Source organism: Psittacula echo (genome assembly GCF_963264785.1).
Source record: "Psittacula echo genome assembly, chromosome: 1".
Taxonomy (NCBI): domain Eukaryota; kingdom Metazoa; phylum Chordata; class Aves; order Psittaciformes; family Psittacidae; genus Psittacula; species Psittacula echo.
Genome location: NC_137735.1, coordinates 106,867,779 through 106,879,309, shown reverse-complemented (window position 1 = coordinate 106,879,309; position 11,531 = coordinate 106,867,779). Strand labels below are relative to the sequence as shown.

General features: G+C 44.4%; 1 protein-coding gene across 1 annotated transcript in view; it reads left to right on the top strand.

The window, feature by feature from the left end:
- Positions 1 to 11,016: 11,016 nt before the first annotated feature.
- The window catches only part of SCUBE1 (signal peptide, CUB domain and EGF like domain containing 1), a gene marked incomplete at both ends in the record, with an annotated part of 207,505 nt that continues 206,990 nt past the window's right edge, over positions 11,017 to 11,531 (top strand). The window contains one exon of the mRNA XM_080623895.1: positions 11,017 to 11,104. Coding sequence (XP_080480021.1) covers positions 11,017 to 11,104 — 88 coding nt within the window. The remainder of the gene's footprint in view (positions 11,105 to 11,531) is intronic.

Below are 11,531 nucleotides of genomic sequence, written 5' to 3'. Positions count from 1 at the left end.
GAGCCATTCTTATGCTGTATCCTGATAGTTCCTTGTGTAGATCTTTTTGTGACTTTGGTGCCTAGACAGGAGCTTCCCATTGTGCTTCCTTCCCAAACAGTGTAGGCAGTTCTAGGCTGACAAGCTGTGGCTGGCAAGCAATGGGAACATGAAGGGTTGGACAGATGACTGGCTGGCACAGCTGGAAGTGCTTGCAGTTGTTGCCTGGCTGCTTGTGGTATCCTTCCTCTGTAGATATAATTTTGTGGGCATTACTACACCTCCACTGTGTGCAATTTGAACTAGGACGTGCAGTGCAAGCGTCTTACAGGGCTGACACTACGGTTTGCACTGCTGGTATGCACTCTGCAGAGTTGTTCATCTTGCTGCTTAGATCTGGCAGGGTTTGCACACCCTTGATGCAAACCTGGGTGTATAACTGAAGACTGAATAAAGCCAGTAGGAAGCTGTACAGTTTTCTGAGTTGTTGGGTTGGATGTGCAGAGGTAGAAAGCAGATGAGAATTGAGACCTTGTTTTGAACATTTACTCACTTGCTATCTGAAGGCCAAATGTACAGGGAAAGCTGTAGAAGGTAGATACTGCCATGTTCAGTGTCAAGTCAATAAACATGTAGATTAAGTTGTCCATTTCTAGGTGTAAAGAGAGAAACCTGAGATGCTGCATTTAAAGAATGTTCTGAACATCAACAAGGTCTTATATATGCTATCTGCAGTCTTGGTCTTGACCCATATAGATATCTATATATACCTAATCTGCCCTTTTTGGAGTCCAATGATTGTTTACATTCACTTGGTAATTGGTTGGACGAGTATTGACTTCTACTTCTACTGTAGGTATTTTATTGAAAATTTATTCAAAATTATTTTAGATGTGTAGTTAAAGCATGATCAATTGAAATATGATGAGAGTCTATCTGGGACTTCTCAAGCAGTCAGTAGCTTCTGCTTCCTGTATTTTCACTTGATGATAGTATGCATGTTTTCCTGATTTCATGAGCTTTCTGAGCACACCTTTGTGAACCACTTACCATCCTGTTCTCTTCTGTAAGCTTCTCTCACTGTAATTTAGTATACCTGTGTTAATTCAATCCATCTTTAATGACATAAGAACGCTAACAAACTGCAACATTATTAATGGGTCCAAACTGTGCATTTTATATTGTTTGAAAAGAGAAGCAGTAAGCATTATGAGACCAAATCCTGCCATATTTATTCATACAGCTAGGCCCGTTCAGTTGAACAGGATATTATGCAGGATTAAGGTGAGTGGAATTTTACTCTTTCTATACCAAGGCCTCCTGAGGATGCTGCATTTAATTCTATTTCATAATCTTCTCTTTTATTTGCCATTTCACACCACCTGAAACTGCAGCTGCCTTTCAGGAATTGAGTTAGTCTCAGCTTCAGCTTTCTCATAGGTAGCTTAGTGCACTAAATCGTTGGCTGCTCTGGAGAGCCCTTAGGGAGAAGAACTCATTTAGCAGAAAATGATAATTGGGTTTTCCAAATGGTTCTGGAATTGTCGCTGTATATTTGGGTAGGATGATGTATTTTAAAAGCCTCTGCAAGTATGTAACCAAGCAGGCTGTGTTTTAAGGATGAAGTAAGCTACTGGGTGACCCTAACACCTGGTTCCTTTACAGATAATTACTGGGAAAACATGTAAGTGTGAGATAACCATTCTAGCATAGAGAAGCAGCAAGCTTTTGGTGTGAGGGTTTGTGGAGGGATGTTCACTTTCTATGCTGGAGAGGGATTACTGTTGTGTCCTTCATAGCAGTATTGGGAAAAGGGGCTGATGAGCATGGCCCATGAGCCCTGGATGCCCTGACAGCAACTCTAATTGCACCTGTAGTCAGAGTATGACTCTGAAATACAATCTTGGAACTTCAGGAAAATGTCGTAGAAGGAATGAAAATTTGCTGACCTTTTGTTTTGATAAACTCTCTTCAAACTCAGGTTATAAGATCTGCAAATATCAACATGCATGGGTGTACAGACTTTTTTAATTCCTTCTTTTTTTTTTTTTTTTTGAGGAGGAAGAGGCATTGGTTAATGTTGTTTAAAAGTCTGAGGCAAAAATTTGAGCTTGGGTATTTTCTGAAATATTTTAAGTTTCTCTTAAACCACAATGTTCATACTAGTTGCATGCCATGCAATTTGCCTGGTGTGTTGAGAAGCACAGCATGATTCTACTCCAGACATGGGTTTTGCCTGTTGCTGCACAGTTCTGTGGGAACTGAATTTTGGTTGTAGTGTACCCATACTCACACAACTTTATAGAATAGAATCATAGAATAGTTAGGGTTGGAAAGGACCTTAGAAATCATCTAGTTCCAAGCCCCCTGCCATGGGCAGGGACACCTCACACTAAAGCATGTCACCCAAGGCTCTATCCAACTTGGCCTTGAACACTGCCAGGGATGGAGCATTCACAACCTTCCTGGGCAACCCATTCCAGTGCCTCACCACCCTCTCAGTAAAGAATTTCTTCCTTATATCCAATCTAAACTTCCGCTGTTTAAGTTTTAACCCATTACCCCTTGTCCTGTCACTGCAGTTCCCAATGAAGAGTCCATCCCCAGCATCCTTGTAGGCCCCCTTCAGATACTGGAAGGCTGCTATGAGGTCTCCACACAGCCTTCTCTTCTCCAGGCTGAACAGCCCCAACTTTCTCAGCCTATCTTCATACAGGAGGTGCTCCAGTCCCCTGATCATCCTCGTGACCCTCCTCTGGAGTTGTTCCAACAGTTCCATGTCCTTTTTATGTTGAAGACACCAGAACTGTACACAGTACTCCTAGTGAGGTCTCACAAGAGCAGAGTAGAGGGGCAGGATCACCTCCTTCGACCTGCTGGTCATGCTCCTTTTGATGCAGCCCAGGATACGCTTGGCTTTCTGGGCTGCGAGCGCACACTGAAGCTGGCTCATGTTCATTTTCTCCTCGACCAACACCTTCAAGTCCGTCTCCGCGGGGCTGCTCTGAATCTCTTCTCTGCCCAACCTGTAGCTGTGCCTGGGATTGCTCCAACCCAAGTGTAGGACCTTGCACTTGGCATGGTTAAACTTCATAAGGTTGGCATCAGCCCACCTCACAGGTGTGTCAAGGTCCCTCTGGATGGCATCCCTTCCCTCCAGTGTATCAACTGAACCACACAGCTTGGTGTCATCGGCAAACTTGCTGAGGGTGCACTCAATCCCACTGTCCATGTCAGCAACAAAGATGCTGAACAAGACCAGTCCCAACACCAATCCCTGAGAGACACCACTTGTTACTCGTTATTCTTAGGTCTAACTTCTCTTTTTCATTTACTTTGCCTAGTCTTTTAGACTAAAACATGCTCAACTTCCCTGGGTAATGGTCACAACAGTGCTCAGCATCCTATGTTTGAATATCTAAAAATGTGGGGAACACAGCTTGTCCTTCCATGACAGAATCTGCTCAATTTTCTTAAAAGTTAAATGATATTCTGGTAGTTAAAAAAGCTTCATCCACATGTTTTAAAAATCCTATTGTGAGATTAAAAAGTGTCTTTTTTTTTTTTTTTTCCTTCTCTCTTGAAGGACAGTAAGAAATATCTTCTCCTCGGTTTGGGCACTTCTCTGTTCAGAAGCACTATTCTGTTTACTGGGAAGTGGTTGAAACTTCTTATCTGTCTCAATCCTTGGTTTGTATGAGCATAGCTAGAGATGGCAACAGTTACTTACTACAGGATTGTAGCAGACCTTGCTGTTCTCATTTTGAACCTTTGATCATCTTGTGATGCTGCTCTGCTAGTCTTTTTCTCATCAGGTGAACACTACAGTTGTCATGCTACAAGACTATTGGCCTAATTTTCCATGGCCATCTACCCGATACTCACTTGTCTTTTCAGGTGACAGCTGGGGTATTTTATATTCATTTATCACAGCTGCAGGAGCCTAGGCTACAGTCAAAGCAGGGGAGATGCAGGCTCCTTGATCAATGCCAATCTCAGTCCAGCTGTGTTGGATTAACAGAATAACTGGATTAAAATGTATTTAATTGCAGTACAAAAAATTACATATATTTCAATATAGGCACCTACTTTGGAATAAAACTTTACTTGGTCAACACAGATTTTGTTTAGGATAAAAGTTGTTGTTGGTGATAGACCAGGCTTACTAGATAAAGTCAGGGCTTGATCTGTGGCAATGGGCTTTTATGATATGGATCATATAATGTGTACTAAAGATTGCAGCTAAACAAGGCGATAATTACATATATGCACTTGCACTAAAATAAGCTGTTGTAATTTAACCCCAGCCAGCAACTAAGCACCAAGCAGCCACTCACTGCTGCTCAATGTGAGATGGGGAGGAGAATTGGAGAAAGGTCAGTTTCCACCTGAAACCAGGATATAAGCCTATTGGTTTTAGAAAATCTGTATGGAAGTCTCCACCACTATGTAGCTCCCCACTACATAGCTAGTTAGGACTTGAGTTGGTAAAGAGATCGATGCCCTGATCTGGTCCTTGGTCCTTCCAGATCTTTCTGATAGAAGAGTTTTTCTCCCTGCAGTATATTGTAATATATTGAACGGATGCTGCAATACAAAATTATGTCATTTCAGCAGCATTGGACCCTTGTTGTAGTACAGCAAGTTAAAGGGAAGTCTTGAGAGTAGCTTTGGCACTGTAGGCCTCTCTGAAGAACACAGAATTACAAATTAGCAGAGAAATCTCCCTCTAGCTCTCAGTGGCAAGATAGGTGGGTGAGGAATGCGAGGACAATTGCAGGAGCAGGCTGCATTACAGATATTTTCCTTTCCTGTCTACATGAAGGTGTCCTGAGAAACAATCTTATATTGTTTGTGGAGTCAGGAAAGATTTTGATTCAAGAACTTTTGTTGGAATTTTCCTAGAGTCTTCTTGCTACTGTTAATGTTTAAACTGAAATATTTTGGGTTCAGGAAAGGTTTGAAAGAACTGATGCAAGGGTCTTAATGGATCTTACCATGCCTTGTCAAGGTGTCCTGCCAACTCACCCACCTCTGCAGCTGGTCTGCCAGGCTGCAGTTGAAATTTGCAGCCTCTGGAAGTCTTGGAACGGTGGGGTTTTATTTGTGGGGTAGGCAGGGCTCTGAATTGGGGGGGGGGGGGCGGAATCACAATATTAAATCCTCTGTGAAGTTGAATCAGCTTTTTTCTCTGAACTGCTGTCATAGTATGTTCGATAGAGCAGAGTTTTGCCAATGTGGATTAGAGCCGAGTTATTCCCCACATCTGGTTTTAAGCTAAGCTGAAGGATAAAGGGACTTGTGAGTAGAGGCTATGGCCCCTTCTCTTTATCTTGCAATATACGATTCTGAGCCTGCTGAGACAGTCTTTGCAGAAGTCTCTATGTGGGTGTAGTCCTGCTGATGAGTATGTACATGCTTCTATGTACCTTGCATGTTCAGAGCCTTGATTAGACTGGGAAAGCACACAGGTAACTGACTGCAGCTCGTGGGTAACAGTAAGAAAGGGAACAGCAGAAAGTACCTCTGTTTGAATGTCCTAATCAGGGCTTTGAAGAAGAAATCAGAGCCAGATGTAGCTATTTTTGAAGGACAGGTTCACTTTAAAAAAGCTGATTATGTCTCCTAAAACAACCCAAAAGCTTTCTTATCTGTTGGGTTGCTACAATTCTTGTTGCTGTTCTGTGCAGTCAGAGCAGTAAATGACTGTACAGGATTTAGCATTAGAAGTGACTGGCATAAGCCTAAAATACCCAAGACAGTACTTTCTTTGGAGTTTCTTGATATTTTTAGACTGTGCAAACCTGGGAGTTCAAGAGGATAGCGTGTTAAGCAGCAGCTACAGACATCTCTTTGCAATCATAATAATTAGTGAAATTCATTAGGAGAGTAACTGAGCTGCCAATGATAAGAATATAATGGTAAGTACTTTGGTACCAGATCAGGAGCCAGAACTTGTACTAGCATAAATTCACTGTTTTGAAGGCTTCTGTGAAGGAGTTACTGAGTTAAGATTCTGATCATACTCTGGTCTAAAGTTAGTGGATCAACAAAGAGTACTTAGATCCTGCTCATTTCATCCCCTTTGTAGTCAGAATAGGATTCAATGGCAGCATTTTTAACACCTCCTACATCTTTCTGTGAAGTTTAGGTAAATACGCAGTGGCTTAACTTCCGTCAGCTGATATAGATGCGATGGTGTTCTCACCATCTATTCTCTTTCTCTATAATATCTACTGGCACAGAAATTGAAGGTGTAGTTGCCATTTGCTTAGTCTTCCTTTTTTATTTTTGTTTGGTTTTTGGGAAAGGGGTTGGTTTGGGTTGGTTAGTTGTTGCTTTGGTTTGTTTGGGGTTTTGTGGGTTTTTTTGCTTTGATATTCCCTTCTGGCTTCCTTATGCCTTCACTTCCTAAAACCAGTCCATTTCAGAATGCTGCTGCTCATCTCCTTGTGAACATAAACACACATCACCACCTCTACAAGCATTTTGGCAACAGAGTTAAACAGGACTTTAAGAAAGGTATATTTTTCAGCACCATGTTTCCTCAGGTCCTTGTCCTCTTTTTCCATCTGCTGTGGTGTAATCTCATGACAGATAATACATACTACCTTGTTTTGTGCAATTTCTCCTGCAGCTTTTATAGGTGTCCCTTATTCACTTTAAGGGAGACTGCTGTAACCAGTCTTCTGCATAATGCAGGTCATGAAGTTTTACCCAACTCTATGCATCAAGTCCTCTTTCACCTCTTTGAGATGTAACCTTCATCCTGGTAAAACATGCCTAATCTCACCAAAGCTATTTGATAAATATCCCCTGTTAACTGTTAACAGCCACTCCTATGTAATTCCCATCCACTCTGAGGAAAAACTCTCCTTCTCCTCCCAGACACCAAGTTTTCTTGTACAAAGCTTCTCTTATGGATTACGGCAGATGACTTTGTTGTTGTTCTTTTCTTTTTCCCAAGCACAAATCATTGAAATACTTCAGCTGTATGCAGCTACTTAACTTCTGGGAAACTTAGATGCTGGAAAGAAGTAACATAGCATTGGGTATGTGATGCTGTGCATCTCCGTTGCCTCTAGTTTCAAAAGCTTCCCCTAAGTACGTGTAGAAATTCAAAATAGTCTATACTGCTTTGAAGAGCTGTTTTTACATTGCTTCTTTCGCCCTAATAGAAAAGATTTAAATAAATTTTGGAGATGCATACTTCAAGGTTCAAAGTATATATGCTCCCTGCACAAATTCTGTCATATGGCCTCCTTGTCCCCTATCCAATGGAGCCAGGTTTCACTTGCTTTCATTCAGTACTCACTACTTTTTTCATACTACACTTCAGAAAAAGAGAAGAACTTAAGTTAGATAAAAGGATTCTCTTGTTAGGGTTTATATGTCTTACTGGCCTCATGAACGCCCTAATTGGGGAGAGAGATGAAATAAGTTTAGTATGTTATTTTGTAAGGTGCTGTATTAATACAGTGATAGGCAGGCCCTGCTACGGTGGGCTTGCCCTGTACAAGGGCAAGATGGACAGAAGGAAGAAATGGAAGCAGAAACACAGAGGTACAGCAGTTTACTCAAGTTTGCACAGCCTGACCAGTGATTGCTGTGATTCCTAGCTCTGTCTGTAGCTTTTATTGCCTGCTGGGCATCATTGGTCCCAATGTACAGGTGTTCATAAATGGCAAACTGAGAAACCAAATAATTCTGCAGATGCTGTTCTGTCTTCTCAAAGTATTTTTGGAATGGTGTATATCTGTGAGAGGTGTTCTGAAGGTGAGGCTACTGTTCTGCAGCCATGCTTCTACTTATGTCTTCGGTCTTTCCGATATGCAGGTGTTCATGGACTTTCTACTCTGTAAAGAGATGGGTCCTAATAAACTCATTATTATTTTATTGGAATATTTCCTGAAAGCTTTAAAGACATTGGTATGGAAGAACATCTAAAGCCCATGCAATCCATTAACATGCAGGATGTTGCTGCAGGATGCCCAGAGGTTTTCAGGCAGAGTTCAGGTACATTGGCAGAGAGCTAAAACAATAGCAGTGGTTCCCAGGCAGTTCCTCCACCTTCAATTCAAGTAGCACTTGCTTACCCCAGTTATACAAAGCAGGTTTACAGTCATGACTCTGGCTCTTAGTTTCCACATTACCAGAAGGTGCTTGGTTATTAGTTCCAATATTAAATTTTCATGGAAGCATCTGTGCAATTGATGTAGGAATGGTGTTAGATGATGATAAGCAAGCACAGAAGCATAATTACAAGTAGAAAAGGTGGAAGTCTGCAATGGTCCCTTTTCTAAGATGTGGCCCTTGGCAAGAACAACTGTTGAAAAGACCCTCTGGAAATATTCAGCCTCCTACTGAAGATCATATTCCTTCCTCTGTGTGATGATCCTGATTCAGGTTCAGGCCCTCTTTTGGAAAACATTGTACTACTGTATTTCCTCATGTTCTGTCAGTCAGAATCTTGGTTTTAATAAAGTGACATTGCTAGAAGATGGGCACCTGATGTAAAGGGTCTTTAGCTTTCAGTTACATGCCACCCTTGGAGTACTCCAGGGCATATATAGACAGTGTGTTATTTGGATCAAGGTGACTCCCTTTCCTGAGTGTCACACAGGTAGTATTAGTACTGTGCTGATAATAAATGCACAGAATCAGAGAAGACAAAAAGCACAAGTGTAGTGATTTCTGTAAGAGTAATGTAACAGATGCAATTAACATGACATAGTTTATGCTAGAGAGCAGCTCACCAAGGCAGTTGGAGTGCTTTGGTGCTTCAGCAAACCTTTTTATTACATTGTGACTTTTTAAAAAAGTTGAGATAGTTCATTTTTTAGACATTTCTAGTGAGTTCCTTTATGGAAAATAAACTTTTTTGACAATTTATCCCATGGTAAATTGCAGGATGATTTCATTAAATGGAATGTCAAGGCAAATTATGAAATATATATGTAAAAAAAATAGGAAGAAGGCTTAGCCTTATTTTTCACCTAAGAAAAAACCTCACACTTACAAAGCCTTTGAAAACAAGAGCCTTTCCAGAAAGGTCAGCGTGTGGTCTTAACAAGGTAAAGCTCACGCTGCCAGGGGATACAACTATGGAGATGACCGTCGCTCTGCTACAGCATGCCACAAAACTCACTAGGTGGAGCTCTAAGGTACCAGGTAATATCTCTGGGGACCTACATGGAAGAAACGCTCAGTGTATCCATGGGAGGACTCGAGCGTGGAATTCACACTGCACCTCAGCGTAGTCACACAAAAATATGGGACGGGAATTAAAATAATAATACCCCTGCCCCACTACTAAAGGATTAAGAACGGGAATGCTCAAAGCAGAGGTGTAAACATTCAGAAAGCAAACAGCTTCTGCACTGTGCACTAGTTCCTTAGTTCTAGGAAGAAAAAAGAGAGTGGCATGTACTTTCATTGACCAAGCAACTGGGCTGAGCAGCTTCCTTTACATTTCTTTCCCTTCAGGCTGAAATGTAATGAATAGTGCTACTCTCTGGGCAAGTGTGTTGTACTGAAACAGGCAAACTTTGGGGAAGAACTTGACAAAAGGAGGCAGCTAAGGCTATGGTGGGATGTATTACCCAGATGACAAGTGTATGTCACACGCATCAGACAGCCTCACTGTGGAGTTAGGAGTTAAAATAACCTAAAGGACAAGAGGCAATGGTCCCAAGCTGCTCCAGGGGAGGTTTAGACTGGGTATTAGGAAAAACTTCTTCACCAAAAGGGTCATCAGGTATTGAATCACTGTCCCTGGAAGTGTTAAAAAACCATGTAGATGTCACTATGTGCCTCATGGTTTAGTGGTGGTCTTGGCAGTCCTGGAGTAATGGTTAGACTTGATGATCTTAAAGATCTTTTCCAACCAAGTTGATTCTGTGATGTCAGAGGGTGGGCATCTATGAAAGGTGTAAAGTGAATAGGGGTGCAAAAGTCATAATGAGGAATGCCTGCAAGCTATGTCAGTGCTTTAAAAACCACCAGTCTGCAGGACTTCAGGGTGATGAAACTTGTCTCTGAGGGGACAAATTTTCATGTTTGGGTTTAAAACAATAAGATATTTCTGCTTCAGAGTGGTGGCGACTTTCGCACTCATAAACTCGCATCTTCAGCACGAGCAGTTTACAGCTTCCCTGATGATTGTGGGGAGAGTGCCTGGCCCGGCTCAGGACAGGCCAGGCCATGCGGTCACGGGCAGAGACTCGGGTGCAGCAGGGCTTGGACGAGCACCACTTGGGGAAGCCTCTGGCTAGGGCAAGCACCTCCAGCAGCCAGGCTCCTGCTCATGATGTGAGGGGAGTGGGGACGGCCGCGCTCCTAGGAGTTAGTAAGGCTGAGAGGAAGGCGGGGAACGGGGGGGGGGGAGTTTTCCTTTAGTCTGAGCCTAGCGAGGGTGAGAAATCCCTCTCAGCGGTTGTCAAGGAGATGGGCGGCCGGGTCGGCCGGACTGTCTGCCCTCACAGCCCGCAGCTCGGAGTGGGCGGGGGGGGGGGGGGGAACATTTCCTCGCGGCCCCCTGCGAAGGGCACTGCGAAGGAGACGCGACTCCCTCCTGCCGCCCAGAGCCGCTCACGGCCGCGGGGGGGCGCCCTCTAGGGTAGGGGAAAAGCGTAACGGTCCGCACGAGCGCCCCTGTCCCTGAGGGGAGCAAAGCTGGAAGCAGTCGAGGGCGCCAGAGGCCGAAGCCCGGTGATGCCGCTCTGCGAGCTTCCTACCTGCTGGGAGATGTAAGGGGGGCGCGGGTGTCACGCCGGTAAGCACCTAATAGACATCTCTCGGGGCGGGTAAGAGTTCAACCGCCTCGCCCACCACCCCCACTCCGGCGGCCGCGGGGCTCAGGGGCAGTCTAGGGGCGGTGGGGACGGCTCGGCCCGCCCCGGCCCGCCTCCGCCGCGGGAGCCCCGGCGAATCAGCGGGGCGCTGTCAGGGCGTCAGCGCCGGCGGCTCCGCGCGGCCGGCCCCGAGCGCGTCCCTTATCGCAGACAGGCACCGGGGGCTGGGGATCGCATCTTTATCATGGGCACTGTTTGCTTTTCGCGGCGCTGCTGTTTGCTCTTTGCTCTCGCCTGGGCCGGCAGGTTGGCAGGAGGCAGCGGGGGCGCAGGTAAGAGGGGACTTCTCTCCGGGGGGCACCGTGTTTGTCCGCTCTCCTCTCCCTGGTGTAAGGTGCCGAGGGAGAGGTTACTTCTTGCTGCTGGTAGCGCTGGGGGTGTTGGAAGTTGTGGTGAGGCGGCGTTTTCTCGCGTGTTTGACACTACCGGAGCCAAGGGACGTCTGGAGAGAGAGACGGGGAAAGAAAAGTTACTTTCCTTGAGTGCCCGGGAGATACTGTGTGCTGAACCCCAGAGACTCCACAGGGGAAGCGTTGGCTGTTCTGTCTTCACAGGTTTTCCCTGTTTGCGCATTAACCCAAAGAACTGGCGTTTCTTCACAGCCGCGCTCATCTCTCTTACATAGCAGTAATGGTATTAAGTCTTTGCTACGGTACTCCAGAAAAAAAAACAAACCAACATAAACACCCCCCAAGCCCC